The 19,248-nt window shown below is 46.1% G+C and overlaps 1 protein-coding gene across 14 annotated transcripts in view; it reads left to right on the top strand.

Annotated features, from left to right (window-relative positions):
* Positions 1–17,072, top strand: part of Ppp6r3 (protein phosphatase 6 regulatory subunit 3) — a 123,562-nt gene extending 106,490 nt beyond the window's left edge. For 8 of the 14 annotated variants that reach the window (XM_031389089.1, XM_031389099.1, XM_031389097.1 and 5 more), the window contains 7 exons: positions 510–631; positions 4,355–4,508; positions 5,067–5,173; positions 7,035–7,185; positions 12,142–12,159; positions 12,426–12,545; positions 14,956–17,072. In XM_031389089.1, the coding sequence (XP_031244949.1) occupies positions 510–631; positions 4,355–4,508; positions 5,067–5,173; positions 7,035–7,185; positions 12,142–12,159; positions 12,426–12,545; positions 14,956–15,007 (724 nt within the window). In that variant the 3' untranslated portion in view covers positions 15,008–17,072. The remainder of the gene's footprint in view (positions 1–509; positions 632–4,354; positions 4,509–5,066; positions 5,174–7,034; positions 7,186–12,141; positions 12,160–12,425; positions 12,546–14,955) is intronic. The other 6 variants (XM_031389100.1, XM_031389098.1, XM_031389095.1 and 3 more) reach the window with 1 other exon arrangement.
* Positions 17,073–19,248: the final 2,176 nt, after the last annotated feature.

Below are 19,248 nucleotides of genomic sequence, written 5' to 3'. Positions count from 1 at the left end.
TGGCTTTGAACTCAGAAATCCACTTGCCTGCCTCTGTCTCCCAATAGAAACTCTTTTTTTCAAACCAGAGGCCATATCAGGAGTTTGTGCATAGTCAATGGAAGTCTCTTTTTTTAAATGTTTTTCAACATCCTAAGCTCTGATGTATACAGGATGATGAGAAGGAAAGATTTGGACCAGGCAGTAGTTGAGCACACCTTGAGCACACCTTTAATCCCAGGCAGGCAGATCTCTTGGGTTCAAAGACAGACAGGGCTACATAGAGAAATCCTGTTGTCTTGAAAAAACAAACAAGCCAAAAAAAAAAAAAAAAAAACTAAAGCAAAAGAAAGGTCTAGAAAGATTCTTAGCATCTTTGGCACATACCAAACCTTCCTCTATGAAGCGGTCATAGGCAAGCATGGTCCAATTGAAGAGCAGTGTTTTACACTATAGGTAATTTTTTAATTTTTCTGGACATGGCTGGTCTTTAATGAAACAGCCTTAAATATTGCAGTGTTATTTTATAGCTCCGGCAGCACAGACAGCGAAGAAAGTACAGACTCTGAAGAAGAAGATGGGGCCAAACAAGACCTGTTTGAGTCCAGCAGTGCAAACACAGAGGACAAAATGGAAGTGGATCTGAATGAACGTAAGTCACCCTGTCCTTATGAGTTAGTTCTAGTGCTTGAAATTGCCTGTTCCTGAAACTTGTGAAAGGAGTGGCCTATGGCATCTGAGGTGGCCTCTGAGGCACAGCTGACCTAAAAGCACTGTTGCCACACCATATGACTTCCTTGTAGGTTTGCATTTCCAAAATATCATGTATGGAGGGACAAATTGAATATACTTTGATTGGTGTGATCATTGTCTTTACAAGTCTAACTGAGAGGATGGGGCCCCCAACCTCCCTCCAGTTCCTGGAGCTGATGCTGTAACAGTGGAAAAGCCACAGAATTGGGTAAGGAGGAGTGGTCACTGCCATTCCCAACGTCCTGAGTTCAGGCAGATCATTCACAACTGCCTCCAGCTCTATAGGATCTGATGCCCTCTTCTGACTGCCATGGGCACCTGCATACAAAGACACATGCATATACATAATTAAAAGTATATATTTAAAAAGAGAGAGAACACAGGCTACAGAAATGAAGAAATAATTGTATATTATGGAGTCATGATTGGAATGCACTAGAAGAACCAAATTAGGCTAAGGCAGTTTTAAACATTTCTTTAGAGTTTATTTGTGAAACTCCAAACCTGAGGCTTGTTCAGCTGGTCCACATTTGTGCTCTCCTGTTTATTAACTAGAAGACTTGAATTTGTTGCCTTTTAAAATGTTACTAACTTTAAAAAAAAAATGGGGTGGGGGCTTGTTCATAATGAAAGCCATGTGGTGTGATGGAAGATGTCCCAAGCCTGACCTTGCTGCCGTGTTAGCCTGTGTCCTTAGTTCTTCCTGAAGCCTCACAGCCAGGCATGGCTTTAGCAGTTTTCCTACAGATTTCCATAAGGTTCCAGTCCTCCTCATTCTCCAGTTGAAAAGGTCTGTATCCTCAGGCACAGGGCCTAGACTTCCCTGTCCTTGGGTTCAGGTCTACCTGTTTAATATGCCAGACAGTGGGCCTGTGATGGTGAATTGCCAGTCTCTACCCTCTGCTTAGTGTCTCCTGAAGTAGTCAGCACTCCTGAGCAGGTGCGGAGAGAGCTACATCTGGCAGATTTCCTGAGGGTGTGTTGCCTCAATGCCATTGATAGGGCCATTCAAAGGGGAAACAAACGGCCAGGAAGAAGGCACTGTCCCACAGGCTGCTTAGTGTGGCCAGGAACAAGGTAGGGTGGGGAGGCCAAATCAAGAATTGGCTTTTTAACATTTTATTATTTTTAGTTATGTTTATGTGTATATTGTTTGTGGGTCTGTACACATAAGTCAGAGTCCAGAGGTACAGCCTCTCCTGAAGATCCTGTAACTTGGCTGGAATTGTTTATGAACCAGCAACCTGTATGTGCTAAGGACTGAACTTTAGGTCTTTTTTATTTATTTATTTATTTATTTGTTATTTATTTTTTATTTTATTTTTTTATTATTATTTTTTTTTCGATACAGGGTTTCTCTGTGTAGCCCTGGCTGTCCTGGAACTCACTCTGTAGACCAGACTGGCCTCGAACTCAGAAATCCACCTGCCTCTGCCTTCCAAGTGCTGGGATTAAAGGCGTGCGCCACCACCGCCCAAGCTTTAGGTCTTCTAGTTAGTTTGTGTTTTTAACCACTGAGCCATTCTCCAGCCCCCAAGAAATGTTTTTTGAAGGTTGTAAGGAGTCAGGAGGGGAGAGGCAGCTGGGAGGCCATAGGGAGTCAGGAGGGGGAAGGGATCTAGCATCAATCAGCAAGGCTGCTTTCTCATGGGCTCTGCTCCTGGCACTTCACATATCCACTCTGTTGTGCAATAGCTCCACTAGAGCTTTTTATCTGTCCCCACCTAGTAACCCCTATTGCCCTTGATCTCAGTGCTGCTGATATTTGGCTCTGGCTAGTCTAGGTGTCTCAGACATTCAAAGTCATTACAGCCATGTCATTTGGGACTGATACTCCACTTGACAATGTCCTTAAGTTCATTCCCTGATGTAATTGGTACAGGATTCTTCCTCCTCCTCTCTTTCTCCTTCTCTTCCTCCTCCTCCTCCTTCATTATTATCTTTAATCTTTTTTTTTACAGTCCAGTAGTTAGCACCATCTCGTTCTACCCTCCCAACAGTTCCATATCCCCGTCCTCCTCAGTCTCCAAGAAGATGTCCTGACCTTACCCCCCCACACACCCAAGGGAGGGATCTGGGTGGGAGATGGAAGGGGGAACATGATTAGATATTAGGGGGGAACAGGAGTGAAGTCCCAAGGGCCAGTAGAATGAATGAAAATATGCAACCTCAGAAGGTATGGGGACCCTCTAGAATATACTAGAGACCTGGGAGGTGAGAGACTCAAAGGGAGGGACCTTAGATGAAATGCCCAACAGTGAGGAGAGGAAACTAGTAGAATCTACCTCAGTAGAAAGAGACGGCATCAAGTGGAGGGATGGGGTTGCCATCTTATAGTCAAAAACACTGACCCAGAATTGTTTCCGTCTAAAAGAACTTCAGGGACAAAAATGGAGGAGACTGGGGAAAAGGAGGCCCAGTGACTGGCCCACCTTAGGACTCATCTCAGCAGAGGCTCCAGGACCTGACACTGTTACTGGTGCTATGGTGTGCTTACAGACAGGAGCCCAACAACCAGCTGTCTGAGACAGAAGCAGATACTTTACACCCAACCAGTGGACTGAAGGCGGGGACCCCTATAGTTGAGTTATGGAAAGCCTAGAAGTAGTTCGGGAGGAGGGCAACCCCACAGGATTTCTTCTTTTAAAGCTAAAGAATTTCCAGAATTTCTGGGCATTGTGACACATGCCTATAATCTCACCACTTGGAAGGTACAAAGGAATCAGGAGTTTAGGGTCATTCTTGCCTACCCAGCAAATTTGAGGCCAGCCTGAGTTATCTTCTGATCTTATCTCAGAAAGCCAAAGAGAAACTAGGAAGAGAAAAAGGGTGGAGTGGGAGAGGGATGGATTGATAGACTCTGGAGGAAATGAGCTGGTATGACTTAAACATGTCTCTGCTGTATGTTGAGGGGAATGTCTGGGTGATATTTGTGTTTACTTCAGCAGCACAGGACAGCAGCCTCCGATTTTCTTGCTGTTTAGGAAAGGCTTTTTTTTTTTTTTGTCAGCAGCTCTGAGGCGCTGCACCCTAACACATGCCACATGCACTTAACTCAATCTCTGAAGTTCTCCTGGGTTCTTTGTAGAGTTTTGAGCAATTTCTGCTGTTAGGCCTGGGGCGTTAACTCTGGGAAGGACTGTCATACATCCCTAGAGTACAGAGTTCCTTTTTCTGTAGCTGAACTGTACAGTAAAGCTCTCACCCAACAGACTAGTCCCAGAACTTTGCATATTATAAGCAGGAAAAATAACTGTTGGGTAGAATGTTTGTATGTACTTTGAATAATATTTCTATTGGGAAGTATTCCTAGGAATTGAGTTTCTAGATGAAAACCCACAAGTGCTCCTTCCACTCCAGTGATTGTATTAGCCCCACTCCCACCCCAGTGCCACCATGTTAACTTTTCTGCCATGGCAACTACTTTCTTCTCATTTACTAACCTGATTTTGAGCCCATTTTGAGGATATAAAAGGTCTGCCTCAGCTCAAATAGATCTCCCAGCTTAGTTTCTCAAGTGTCTGGAATGGCAGGCACACCCCACCACACTCAGCCTCAGAAAAACTCACTTGTTAAACTCAAGGGCTAAAGGCTCCAAATGATAATGTTCCCCTCATTTCAGCACCCACCTGGTCGGCCAACTTTGACGTCCCAATGGAAACCACCCATGGCACTCCCTTAGACTCAGTGGGATCTGATGTCTGGAGCACAGAGGAGCCAATGCCAACTAAAGAGACAGGCTGGGCTTCTTTTTCAGAGTTCACATCCTCCCTGAGGTGAGCAAGTTGTGTGTTTTCTTAAAGCCTTTGCAGAGGGAAGCAGGCAGTGTATGTACTGTAAGCATATTCTGCACCTTGTTTCACCTCTAAGGATTAAGATTCAGCAGGGCTTGGGGCATACTGACCCAACTGAACGCCACAGCAGAACAGAAGCTGCCCTGGGAAGATTGATTGGCTCCAGAGTGCTTAAGCAGGGTAGAAGGGAAGGTGGCACCTCTAGAGCTGTGGAGCTTCAGATGCTCCACATCTAATTGAGGGGTGTAAGAGTAGGCACCTGACCAACCAGTGAGAGGGCATAGCTATAAGGCTGAGTCCAACTTTGCCGTGTATATGAGCTTTTATTTCACTTGCCACCATCTAGTGCTATAGAGTACCAATAGATCACTGTAGTTGCCAGTCCTGGTGTTTGTTTTACTCAGTCACAGAGACCATATTTCAGAATTTTCCTGAATAGCTTTGTCAGCATTTGAATATTAAGTGAGGATTTCATGTTTTACTTTGTATAACCAAGGTCTGTTCACCCTGCTAACATCTGACTTTTCTCTTTTCTGAAAGCACAAAGGAGTCTTTAAGGAGTAATTCTCCTGTGGAAATGGAAACTAGCACTGAGCCCGTGGACCCCTTGACACCTGGTGCAGCTGCCTTGGCCACTCAGCCAGAGGGTGAGTGCAGTGTGCCAATGTGCACAGCAAGTAGGAAAGACTAGACCAGGCTTGGGCTCAGACCAAAAGGAGGCAGGAAAATAAGAGTGGCTCTGATGTTTGTTGGTCATCACATGAGAAGGAAGAAGAAACTATCTTGACAGAACCACAAAACAGGGATTCTAGAAGGAGTTGGGTACGAAGTGTGAGAGTCCTTTCAGTGCTGAGAATAGGTAGATATCTTAGTTAGGGTGTTACTGCTGTGAACAGACACCATGACCAAGGCAACTCTTATAAAGGACGTTTAATTGGGCTGGCTTACAGGTTCGAAACTTCAGTCTATTATCATCAAGGCGGGAATGTGACAGCAATCAGACAGGCATGGTGCAGGAGAAGCAAAGAGTTCTACATCTTCATCTGAAGGCTACTAGCAGAAGACTGACTTCCAGGCAGCTAGGATGAGGGACCACGCACACAGTGACACACCTACTCCAACACACCTTCTAATAGTGCTACTCCCTGGGCCAAGTATATATAAGCCATCACAGTATCTAAACCCAGAGAGAGGAGGAAGCATAGTGCCCAAGGTAGAAAAGACCAGACTAGATACGGTACCTCCATCCTGTGCCGGAATACCCTCTGGAGTTCTACTGAGGCACATGGAGGTGTGAACCTGGTCTAGGTTGTGGGCCTGGTTTTTCCTCCCTATATGAAGTGGTCACAGATGTCTGAATCCTAGGGGGCTGTATCACTGTGCAGAATATTTTTACCTGTGCTTCTTGGACTGACCCTGAACCATTTGTAGACTGGTAAGGAGCCATTAGGGAGAGTATGATATGAGCAGAGTATGGTAAGGATTGGATGTGTGTGGAGGCAAGAACCTCAGGAAGGAGCAAAGCAGTGGGTTTCTGGGAAAAGAAAGAGGAAGTGAGCAGAGGCCTCAGAACATAACCAGAAAAGTGATGGGGACGCCATCACTCTGAGCATTTGAGCCCACAAAGTTTGTGTCAGAACTTTGTTGCCTGGTATTCCAGTTTGATTTTGTTGCTGTGACAAGACTTCTGACAAGAAGTAACAAGAGGAAAGAAAAGGCTTCACTTGATCTGTAGCTGCAGGTTATTCAGTTCATCATTTTAGGGAGCAGAGCAGGAACTCCACCAGCTGGCCACATTGCCCCCAATGTAAGAGCAGACAGAACATAAGCATCACCTTGCTAGCCTGCTGCTGTCCTCAGCCAGCCTTCCTCTCGTGCACAGTGTAAACGCTGACCCACAGCTGGCTAGATCCTCCATCAGTTGACATCTGTATAGTCCGCACTCCCCCCCCGCCACTCACCTGATAGAGTTATTCAGTTGAGACTCTCTAAACTATAGCAACTTAACATTTAAAACACCATTGTGGCTGGTTTGATGGCTAAGGAGCTAGAGGCACAGAGTAGTCTCCTCTCCCTGGAGTTATACAGATAGGAAGTCGGGGTGGAGACAGTGGGTTCAGATCTAGAAATCTGACAAGTCCAAGCTCATAACCATCAAGCTTATCATGTGGCTTCCTATTGAACAAAGAAAGGAAAGATCCCTCGGCCCGTTTTCCTGTGTTGTAGAGTGGGCATAGGAGCAGGGGGAGGAAGCTGGGACCATATGGACACAGAGCTAGGAAGGGTCTTTGGAACTTGTAGCCCTCCATTGAGGAAACCCTATGAGGGAGCCACCCTGGTGGGCATTTATAAGAACCAGGTGCCCATCAAGAATGTAGCCAGGAAGAGCTGCTACTCTTAACATCTTGAAGTTGTAGGCATGACTACGGCATGGGAGTCTGAGTAGAAAAGAGACTGAGCTCCAGGGTAAGTTTGGTAGATGTGACCATCCACTGTGTGCACTTTCAGCACCAGCCAGTGTGGCCATGGAAGCCAGCTCAGATGGGGAAGAGGATGCTGAGAATACAGACAAGGTAACTGAGACCGTGATGAATGGCGGCATGAAGGAAACACTCAGCCTCACTGTAGACGCCAAGACAGAGACTGCAGTCTTCAAAAGGTAACCAGAGCCTGGGGCTCCTACGGTAACAGCTTGTCGGGAGGAAATGGGGAAGAAACTGACATGAGCATTTTTAGATTCAACTGAGTACTCAAAGGCTAGCTTGCTATCTTTCTAATATCTCCATTAATGTTAACCAAGAGATGGAGAGTTTGGACCCCTAAAGTGCATTTTTCCTTATGTGTGTTGTCTTCAGAGTCTAGCAGATTGGCAGTGTTCAGGCAATTGACACAGCTTTGCTCATGATAGAAACTGACATGGACAGAGGCTGCAGAAACTACTTGTCTATCCAGGCACAGTGGCATACAGACAGATTGAATTCTTTAATTGTAATATAATCGTTGTAATTCAGCAGCAGTGGGATACTGCTAACACCAGACTTGATTTGAAAATAGCAGGCTCAACTCTACAACTCATGGCATAGAAAAACAATCAGAATGGAAATTTAAATCTGGAAACTGTAGAGGGTAACAGAAACACTTCCATCAAGATTTGGGCCTAATCACAGAAATCATCTTTTACTGCTTAATGAGGGCACCATAAGACAAAACAATGAACTAGAGAAACAGATTATAGGATAATGCCATATATGGCAAATGTGACCAACACTCTTCTATTTAGGGCTTCCCCTTGCAAGAGTTAGGACCTGAGTTTGATCGTGAGTCTTCACATAAAAGCTGGGATGGTGGCATGGACTTGAGGCGAAACAGGAGGACCCCTATGGCTCGATGGCCAGCCAGCCTAAAGTACTTTTTGGACCCCAAGTCCCAGTGTGAGGAACTAAAAGAAGGCAAATGGCTCCTTAAACACCTAGGGTTGAGCTCTGACCTCATGCGTACACAGTCACATATGTGCACATACACAAGCAGATACACACTTGTATACATACAAGGGAAACAGCTCAGCAGGTAAAAGAATTTACCATGCAAGCATGATGACTGGAATTTAGTCCCTGGAACCCATGGAAGGAGGAGAGAATAGAATCCTGAAAGTTGTCTTCTAAGGCACACAAGTATACCTTACACATATAATAAAGTATTTTTTAAAAAAAGATTAGCAAACAAAACCCAGCCAACTTGTTTTTCCCATTTTAGTTTATGTGTATGGATGTTTTGCCTGCATATTATGTCTTCATCACATGTGTTCAGAGACCAGAAAAGGGAGGGTTTCAGGTCCTCTGAGACTGGAGCTGTAGGTGGTTGAAAGCCACATATGAGTGCTGGAAATTCAGTTCTTTTTTTTTTTTTTAGATTTATTTTATTTATTTTATGTGTATGAGTACACTGTAGCTATATAGATGGCCATGAGCCATCATGTTTGTGGCTGCTGTTGAACTCAGGACCTCTGCCGGCCCTGCTCACTCTGGCCCCACTTGCTCCGGCGTAATTTGCTGCAGCTGTCTTCAGACGCACCAGAAGAGGGTGTCCGATCTCATTACGGGTGGTTATGAGCCACCATGTGGTTGCTGGGATCTGAACTCAGGACCTTCGGAAGAGCAGTCAGTTCTCTTAACCACTGAGCCCTCTCTAGCCTCCAAACAAAAAGAGTAAGACAAAAAATACTAAAACAAAACTTAAACAAAAGCTACATATACATACACAAAGCCATGAACTTCATTTTTATTTATTATAATGAAGATTTCTGTAGAGAAGTTTGAAGATTACCAAAGCAAGTCCAAACATTACACACCATTACCAGACAGCTTAGTACTGCACAGACATCTGTCAAGTCAGATTAACCTGTAGGATCTGTAAGAGTTTTTAGAAGGAATTTTTTCCAAATACTCTTACAGTATAGGTGGGAATTCAAGATTTTTAGTTTGCCTAGGTGACAAAAAGGTACAAGACTTGCCTGCCTCCTGTGCAGTCATCTAAAAACACATGGGCATTGAAGCTGTGATGTTATTGCACTTGAAGAGTAGGCCACAGTTATAAAGGTAAAGAAGGTAAGGCCACTCAGTGTTTGAGCCCACAAGGCCATGTTCATCCCTAGCACTATTTTTAAAATAAGGAAAAATCCTGTCCCTCTAAGTACCTTTTAAAGCAACTGCAGGAGGATTGTGAAAAGAATACAAGTACTGGGGCGGGGAGCATGATTCCACAGATAAAGTGCTTACTGTATAAGTATGAGGACTTTTTGGATCCCCAACATCCATGTGAAAGGTTGGCACAGCTATATGCAACTGTAATCCCAAAGGACAGGCAGATCCTGGAGACCTGCTTGCTGTCCAACTTAGCTTAAATAGTGAGCTTCGGGGGTCATGGAGAGACAGTAGCCCAAATAATGTGAGGAACAGTTGAAGAAGACATGCAACATCAACCTTTTGATCTCCACCAGTGCATATAGGGCAAGTACACAGTCATACGTCATGCCCACATAAGAGCTGCTGTGCACAGTGGCTTGTGCCTATCTCAGTTCTAGGGAAATTCAGACCAGAAAATCACTGTTCTTGTCTTGCTGCATATTGTCTAAAGCACATTTGTAAGAGAATGTTTATACACTTCAGTGCCGGTGCTCATTCTCTAGGCACATTGCCTGTGTTGTGCTTCAAGCAGCTCTCTCCTCTCAGGAACCCTGTGAGGCACAGCTCTGAGTCTTGTCCATATTTGCCAGGTGAGGAGCCTGGCACTAGAGCCAAATGGTATACCCAGAGCCTCTTGGGAGTCAACAGAAGAAATGGTAGAATATACCTCTGACCTATGGACCAAAAAGCATTTCTTTTCAAAACAAGGGTGGCTGAGGAAACAGCTCTGTGCTTTAAGTATACTTTCTGCTCTTCCAGATGACCCAAGTTCAGTTCCTAGCATCCATGTCAGGCAGCCCAGAGCTGTCTGTGACTCCAGCTCCAGGGATCTGATGCCTCTGGCTTCTAGGGTACCTGCAGTTATGTACACACATTCAAATGTAGACAGACACACCTACTGATAATTAAAAATAAATTTAAGAATTATGAAAACAACCCTTGCAGTGGTGGTGCATGCCTTTAATTCCAGCACTCAGGAGGCAGAGACAGGCAGATCTCTGAGTTCGAAGTTGGCCTGCTCTTACAGAGTAAATTCCAAGACAGCCAGGGCTATACCCAGGAAGTAGGTAGGGAGGAAGGAAGAAAAAAGAACGCAGTGGAGTGAGGGTCTGTAGAGACGGGTTCAGAGGTTAAGAGCACTGGCTACCTTTCAAGAGGGTTTGATTCCCAGCACCCACATGGAGGCTCACAGCCATTTATAACTCCAGTCCAGGAAATTTGACACCTTCCAGCCTCTGTGTGCACTAGGCATACACATAGTGAACAAATTTACATGAATGCAAAATACTCAATGCATATAAGGAAAAAATAGTAAAAACTAGAAACTATAATGCACAAATAATTGAGATGATCACATTGTTGTTAAAAGTTTCTAGTCAGTGATTAAGAAGCAAAGAGCAGGTTAGGAATGAAATGTTTAGTGCCTAAACAAGAGACTGGGATTTAGTATTCAAAGGATCCCTATATGCTAATAAGAGTACTGATAGTGATGATCTCAGTAATCACCAGTGCCAGTCAGGGACTGCTGACTGTCCTGGGCCTATCTGGGCTACATAGAAAAAATAGTTGGTTTAAGGCAGAATATCATACAACCTAGGCTGGCCTGAAGATAATCTTGAATTTGTGATCTTCCTGACTCCACCGGACAAGCATGCATCCAAATGAGACTCTAACCTAACTAGTAAGCATGAGACTAGTCTGGGCTTCATAGTGAGACCTGTCTCAAAAAGAGAAGGAAACAGATGGGGTGGGTGGAGGAAACTTAATTGGCATAAGATCAAACAATAGCAGTTTTTAGGCAGGTAAACTAAAAAGACTGAAAAGTGAAGACACATTCTAAGTCACTGTAGAAATGAGAGTAGGTACCATTTGAGATTGGAAAGGGACTTAGGTTTGGGACCAGGCCTGAATAGTGGAAAAGTATGTTTGTAAGTGAGGGTTCTTTGATGATAAGAAGATGGCCCACAGTTTTTTTTTTTTCTTCTGGGTATACCACTCTGAGAAATGCCAGTGCTGGTAGTTAATGTTCCTAGCAGCCTTTGTGGCTGGAGGGAGCCACAGAGAGATGCGTGTTCACTGTGGGCATAGTGCCTTCACTCAGGAGCATGTGGTACTTCAAATGTGCAGTATTTCAAACAAACAGACTTTGGATTCAGGTTCAGGCTTGTGTCTTGGAGTAAACACATAGTGATGGGTGCGTACATCAGAGTAGTTGCCCTGAAGGGAGAGGAGTAGAAGAGGGGTGAGAAAGGGAGTTGACAAAGAAGTCTTGGGGCTGAGTGTAGTGTGGTGGGACAGTATACGTTTAGCATGCTGATGCCCTGGCTCCTCCTCTAGCAGTGTGGAAAGCCTGGCTGTCAGCCCTGTAACTTGTGATTAGTCTGGTAAGCTGCCCTAAAGTCAGGAAATTGATGTGCAAGTCCAGGCCACGGCTTGGATCTGAGGAGACATGCCTTCCTTTTGGAGTCTATTTGAATTGGGTAGAGTGTGGGTTAAAGTAGAGCAGAGCACAGTTAGGCTTCCAGCTCCGAGACTCAGGAATGTGCCTACTGTCTCTCCACCAAGAGCTGCCCACAGGCAACTCTGGCTCCCATTCTCTGCTGCTCCTGCTCTTGGCTCTTTGTTCCTTCCTAGTGCCTGCTCTTGGCATGTGCTGCTGGAGAGCAACAGAAGGCTTCCCACCTGGCTTAGCAGTGGGTACCTCTTGCCTGAGGCAAGGTTGTAAGCCAGAAACACGTTCGAGTGGTGGGCCTGGCCTTGAGCGCACGGTAGAACTAAAGGCTCCTGTTCCTTCAAACAGGTTCTCTTCACACCTCCACCGACTCTGCGGGGTGCCATGTGCAGTCGTGGACATGTTTCCCCAATTCCTCATTTCTAGGAGTGTTCTGAAACTCTTGTACGTTTCTTTTTCTGTTTTGCACACTTGGCCTCAGAGTGTTGAAGTCCTACCGGTATGTACGGTGACACGGACCGCTCTTTCTCAGACACCAGCCACATTACATTGTCCTTCTCAGTTCCCACCTGCGTGTGGCCCTTTCCTCTCGTGGTTCCCCAGTCACTGTCTGCATTTCTGTGATCCTTCCACCCTGAGCATGCTCAGCCCCAGGGCTTGCCACCGTGGCAGTCATGACTTCAGAGCCATTTGCATGTGACCTCATCCTCTGGCCCCAGACGTCGTGCCTGCTATGTAACGCACCTATCTTCTTCTCTCCTGTAGTGAGGAAGAGAAACTGTCTACCTCTCAAGATGCTGCTTGCAAAGATGCAGAAGAGGCCCCCGAGCCAGCAGAGGCCAAGTGCACAGCTCCCCGGACCCCCAGCAGTAGTACTGAGCAAAGGTAATCACCCTGCCTTCACCCTCTGAAGGCTCTGCTCTGCCTCTGCTTGAAATCTGGAAGGTAGAAGGGAGTCAGCTTTTAAGGGTGGGGACCTGAAAGGTCTTTACAGCTGTGCCCAAGCCTTTAGCAGCATGCTAGGGCACAGTGGCATTTCTCAGGTCTCAAGTAGTCAGGTGCCAAACCAAGCTCTAAGAAACAACACTTATCTTTGCAACCAGAGTCCCCAGCTCAACCTTGGATGATTGAAAGTACTGGCTCTGCAGGAAGGTTCTAGGGAGGAGTGATTGCTCAGGCCAAGCTCAAGTTGTTGAGGCCATGTTTTGAATGGTATTAAGCCCTCAGTGGTCCTTTGATCTGCCTCATTTCCTCATCACACTTGTGACACCTTAGGCCTTGACTTGTCTGAGGCCCTTTGCCATGTACTGCAAAATACTTCAGCCCTAGAAGGAGTGCCCCCATGGAATCAATCCCTAGAGGGCCAATACCTGTGAGTGGGCATGTCTTTGACTCAGGCCTCACTGCCAAAGCCATGTGATTTGGATGTGGTGTTTTCTTTCTAGTCACCTTTTGCTTAGATTGAGCCAGTGGTCAGAAAGGATAGGCCAAGGCAAGGCCTCAACTACAGAGGGCCCACACCCATACACTCAGCCTGGATGGTAGAGCCAGGTGGCCAAGGAGTTACGGGAGCCTGCATTAGAAGATAAATGAGCATATGCCCTGGACAGCAAGGAACTTTATTCAGCTCCTCTCAGAGCTCACTTTTCTGATAAAAATATATAAGATGTGTATTTCTTCTGGAAGGAATAATGTGACCTTTAAAGCAGTTCCATGGGCATTGGACTTTCTCCTGGCTAGACTTTCCAGAGGGCTATGCTCTGCAGAATCAGTGGGCAGGAATCAGTGGGGGCACTTACTATTTCTGGTCTGGAAGCCCCTATTCAAGGCAGCCTTCTGCCCTGTTTTGTTCAGAAATTCTATCAAAATGAAGTATGGATTTATGATTTAAAAAATCTTTTTGCCTACAGAATCAATTGTAAGTACTGTGTGAGCAGGTTGCTCTTAGGAAGGCTTGGGGAGAACAGGCACTAGCTAGGTTTCTAGCTATTTGGGGAGGCCTCCTTTCCCTGGGTTTGCAGGGTGTCTTTATGTGCTTACATCAGCCCCAGAGCACAGATTGGAGAGTTTGTTCTTAATATGTTAGAAGTCATTCAAGTGGCCCTGGATTGCTTTTTTGCTATATAGTGAAGACTCCCTTGCCAAAGGATTACCCATTTAGTTCCTTTCAAGCTGTTTATATGGCATGCAAGGCCCTGCCTTCTTCACCCAGCCCTGGCCAGAACAGGAGTCACTGGTGAAGCTACAGTAGGCAGGTATCTTATAGCTCAAGAATGTGCTCAAGAGGAAACTGTAGGGCTGTGTGCAGAAAGGTGGGGGTCAAGGCTTGGCCCCTAAAAAGCAGCTTAGTGTGCTGCCATCATTCTTGTTGGAAGCAGCCAGTAGTGTGGGAAAGAGTGCAGACAGCAGCCATTGCCAGTCTCATACTGCTTGGGTCTGGGCCTTGCCATGACCATTCTTTACTTCAGTCTGAGGGCTTTGCATTGCCACGATGTCTGGCTGCACAGTTGTTCTGTTAGTGTTTTGCACACATCATACTTATAAAGCCCTGGATGAGCATTATTGTTCCCTTTCTGCCGAGGAAAAAAACAGGACTGAGAGGTTAAGAAACATGTTTAAAAGCATACAGCTTGGCTGGGCGGTGGTGGTGCTCGACTTTCATCCCAGCACTTGGGAAGCAGAGGCAGGTGGATTTCTGAGTTCGAGGCCAGCTTGGTCTACAGAGTGAATTCCAGGACAGCCAGGGCTACACAGAGAAACCTTGTCTCGAAAAACCAAAAATAGAAAGCATACAGCTTGTGAACTGCAGGTGCACCTACCCAGCTCTGTCTGGCTCTAGAGTTCTCAGTCCTTGTGCCTCATACAGTGAGGCACCATCTAGAGTACAATATTGGGGGCACCTCCTGGTTCCTGTTATGGCTGGCAGGCCTCCAGCAGGGAAGGCAGTCCAGTTAAAAAGTATGTGTCTGCTTCTGGGGAGCCAGCCTCTGACTGTGCCCCTTTATTCTCAGTAGTTACTCTCTTCACAGACCTTTTTCCTTCCCGTTTCCTGGCTTTCCAGGTGGAGGTCAGTTTGCACCCATATAGGACAGCAGAGTTTCCAAAGCACACAGCTAGGACCAGCAGTGTGAACACTAAACTGTTGTGTGAACTAAACACACCTGCATGAAGTTCTTAGAAGCTGAGTTGGGTGCTTCCACTGGCACTTGCAGCTATGTGCCCTGTGTGGAGGGTGGGCAAAGCTCACTTCACCCTGCTCAGCTTCCAGTGACTCAGGTGTCTGTCTCCTCTGCAGAACCGACCAGCCAAGCATGCCAAGTGACACGTCAGTTAATGGCCCTGTATGATGAGTGACATCCACTGCTGCTGACTGAGGACTGCAGGCCACCACCGCCCAGGGGCTCTGAAGGGCTCACCCAGAGCTACCAAGCCACTACTACTGCACTCTGCAAGGGATCAGGACCAGCAACCTTTATATTCTAGATTCTAAGACATTGTACAGAGAAATTCAGAAGTGTAAAAATATTGCACATTGACAAATACCAAGAATTTTTGCGTATGTTTATATTGTATTGATCTAAATACTGGGTAGCCTGTGACACCAGATCTTGCCGCCCATGTAATAATAGTAATGATACATAGTTCAGATGGTTGTAAGAATAGTTTTATAAAGTGACTACACAGATCTATTGTATTCGAAACATAACTATTTGACAATTATTAGTGTGACCAAAGTATTAGGCAGTTTTCATACATTTTCCACCTTGTACAAAATTCTGAATTCATTTTTCTTCCAGGTTGGCACGGAGCTGTCGATGGAAAAGCCCTCTGCGTGTTATTTTGGTTGTTCTGACTTACAAAGTGATTTTGAATAAGAAATACTTGGTGTTTTTTATAGCCCACTTTCAGTTGGTAACTGTTTTCTGTATTGTTCCAGGCGGATCAAATGCGTGAGTCTTGGTGGAGATTAAGTATTTATTGCTACAACTTAGTTGATGAATTGCTGTTCTGTAAAGCCATATGTTCTGTTAAGGTCTGGTTTGCTCAGAGCGCTTCTTTCTGCAGGTGAAACACTAGAATATTGGAGTGTACATGGCTGTGGTTAGAATTTTTCAGGGGTGGGGGGTGGTGTTTGTTTTTTTTGTTTTGTTTTGGTAGTTCATCCGCCTTTTAACCCATTCACCAAAATGTCCCTTGTCAGCAAGTATCACTGATGGCTGTTTCAAAGTGGTCTGCGCCCACACTGCTCTGTGTCCCAGAGGTGAGTCTGGAAATGCTCACTCTGGTGATGGGGTAGAGTGTGCCCATCACGAGGGCTGGCTGTAACAGAATCACAACCTGGCATCCAAGCATGTTTCTTGTTTTACTGTACCTTGTGAGGTTTTCACTTGTAAACCAGTGGATTTTAGAACTGGTTTGTGTGTATATAGTGATTATGGATACTAATTCAATGTAATTTATAATTTTCTATGTCAGCGTAAACACATCCTAGCCTCCTCCAACAGCTGAAGCAATGGCCTGTGCACTGCCGCGGCGTCTGGTGAAGGGCTCAGTCACCTCGCCTCTTGCACTTTTAGATGCAGATCAGTTTTTCATTCTATAATAGAAAATATTCACATATTTTTACATCATTTGTTTTTTCCTGACCAGTATTTAAAACCAAAAGGATATTCTGAAAAATGGCCAACCAGTTTTTTAGAACCAGCATCCCAAGCAGTGTGCCTACATGACATCACGTATGGAGATAGAGTCAAGTGTCCAATGCCTTACTCCTTACTCGCTTCTCACTGTACACAGGGCAAGGGACCACCTCAGGTGGCCGAGGCAGGCCTGGTCACCAGGCTCAGTGGGCAGCAGGAGGCCCTGGGACTGGTGGCGAGGGGCTCGGTGGCCTGTGCGTGCCCGCTCAGGACCCTTCAGTCACAGCTCCTTCAGAAGAGACTGCGTTCTCTGGAACCTGGTGCCACCAGAGGACAGGGCTCCTTCTGCTCGTCTCAGGGATGGTTGACCTGCGTGGCCCAGGACCTCACATTGCTGGCAGATGGCATGCTCCTGTCTCACTTGGTGACAAGCCTTGCTGACCACAGCCAGGATTTGGCTCCTTGTCGGCCCACACTGCCGCCTTGCTGTGGATTGGGCTGGCTTTTCTGTCCCACCGTCCACTGGGAAAGGAACACTTGGGTGTTGTGCTTGGGAAAGGACTTAGGTTTGCTTGTCTTGGGGAGAGGCTGTGAGGGTGAAAGGGACAAGGTGTGTTGGGTTGGAGGGTGCCAGCCAGAGCTGTGATGAGTTCCTGCTCCTTTTCATTTCTGTGTATTGGCCGAATGAATTGCAAGACTAACAGATGTCTACAGTACAATACCTGTATTACAAGTAATAACAAAATAAAGCCTGATGCTTTGTTTCTAGAAAGTTCCTCTTGAGCCTTTTTGGGGTTCTAGTAGCCACATATTGACCCTGTGCCAAGAGTCCTCTTCAGCTTTCATCTGTCCTTGATTCTTGGGCATGCCAGCTCCTGAAGAAACACTGCGGTGCGTGCACACACGCACGCGGGCCTTCAGCCTCCAGTGCCTGACACATGGTGCTTGGTACATGTTGCTAAGAGGGAACCACCACCACTTGCCATCTTGACATGGTCTGCCTGGTGCCATCTTGACGTGGTCTGCCTGGTCCTCCAGCTTGTCAGCTTTCCATATGTCTCCTCCCTGCCCTGCCTGCTGTTACTGCCAGCAGACAGCATAGTGACCGTTCTACAGATTCCCAATGCTTCCAGAGCATTTACAGAGTACTTCCTGCCAAACACATGATGCAGGAATAGAGACAACTTTTGGTGTGTTTTTTTGAGACTGTATATAGTCCTGACTATCCTGGAACTTGATGTAGACCAGGCTGGTCTTGAACTCACAGAGATCCTTCTGGCTCTGCCTTTAGTCTTCTGGGATTAATGGTGTCTGTCATTGCACTTGACTAAAGTGACAAATAACTTTAAACTGTCCTCCTGACCTCACATGCACAGCATGGCACTTGTGTGCCAGTCAATTCACACATATAAAATAAAATACATGGCGTATTTTTAGCTGTTTGTTTTAAGAAATACTAAACTGGGCTGGGTGTGGTGGCACATGCCTTTAATCCTGCTCTTGGGAGCAGGCAGATCAAACCCAAGGTCTGGAGGGGTGCGGGGGGGTACCTAAACTGGACTGAAGTTTGCCTATAATCCCAGCACCTATGTGGCTGAGGCAGAAGGATTGTCAGTTCAGAGCCACTGTGGCTTGTCTAAACTGTCCTTTTTTTGTGTGCGTGAGGTTGCTCATGTGCCACCATGCATGTTGTGGAGCTCAAGTTTCAGCCTGGAAGAATTGGTTCTCATCTTAATGCTGCGAACTTTTAATACAGTTCTTCATGTTGTGGTGACCCCCAACCATAAACTTATTTTTGTTGCTAATTCATAACTAATTTTTCTACTGTTAAAAATTGTAGTTGTAATTTGGTAAGTAGGATAGCTGAAATGTAACCCTGTCAAAGGGTTATTCAACCCCAAAGGGGTCATGACCCACAGGTTGAGAACCACTGGTCTAAAGTATTGAATTCAAGTTGATGGGTAAACCCCATCACCTGTGGAGCCTTCTTGCGGGCCAGGAGACCTCTACTACCTCAAAAGTAGCAATAGAAACTGTGTCGTGTCATGTCTCAGTTCTCATTCCATCTGTTTGCATTGAGAGTGTGTTCCCCTCTTGGTGCTGCCCCAGCAAGGCCTGTGCCCTGCCTGTCAGGCACATGACTTCGTGCTCCCCCTGAACTCTGCAGGTATATTCCACAGGTGTCTCCCACGGGGTCACCATGAGCAAGATCATGGCCTCCTGAGATCACAGCTGACTTTGGGCAGTGTGGCAAGGGCAGGATGGTTCTTCTCTGTCCTCTGGGGGTGAAGAGTAGGCTCACAGGCACCAGTGGGTGATTCCTGACATGGGGAAGGTACTACCGGAGCTGTGCTCTTGCCTCCTCTTGGCCTTTTGTTGCGTTAACTCACCCTGCTGGTCCATATTTGTAAAGTAAGATATGTTTAATTTTCCTGTGTTGGGGTCTGCTACAGCCCATGTGCCAGGCTTGGTACACCACTTGAACTTGAAAGTAAAACTGGACAAGACTGCTCTTGAAGAGGACCCAGGTTCAATCCAGCCTCTTCAGGCCACTCATAACTACTTATGTGTAACTCAAGTTCCAGAGACTATCCAACACTCTCTTCTCACCTCTATGGGTACTGCAGACACACAGGCAAGGCACTAGTGCATGTAGAACTGGTGTTTGTGTGGAGAAAATGAAGCACTGCTTCTACTTGCTGTAACAACCTGGCAAGAACCAGCTCACTGGAACACATTCAGGCAAACATGAGTCGTGTGTTAACACACACCTTTATTCCCAGTGCTTGGGAGGCAGCAGCAAGCAGATTTGAGGCCAGCCTGGTCTATGGAGTAAGTTCCAGGACAGCCAGGGCTACATAGAGAAACCTTGTCTCTAATAATCAGGTGGTGGTGACAGCATGAAGCTCTGTTGTCACTACTGCAAACGATGCACCCATTTGGAAAGT

This window comes from Mastomys coucha, unplaced genomic scaffold (genome assembly GCF_008632895.1).
Source record: "Mastomys coucha isolate ucsf_1 unplaced genomic scaffold, UCSF_Mcou_1 pScaffold21, whole genome shotgun sequence".
NCBI classification, from domain to species: Eukaryota; Metazoa; Chordata; class Mammalia; order Rodentia; family Muridae; genus Mastomys; species Mastomys coucha.
This window is presented reverse-complemented; position numbering and strand designations above follow the sequence as displayed.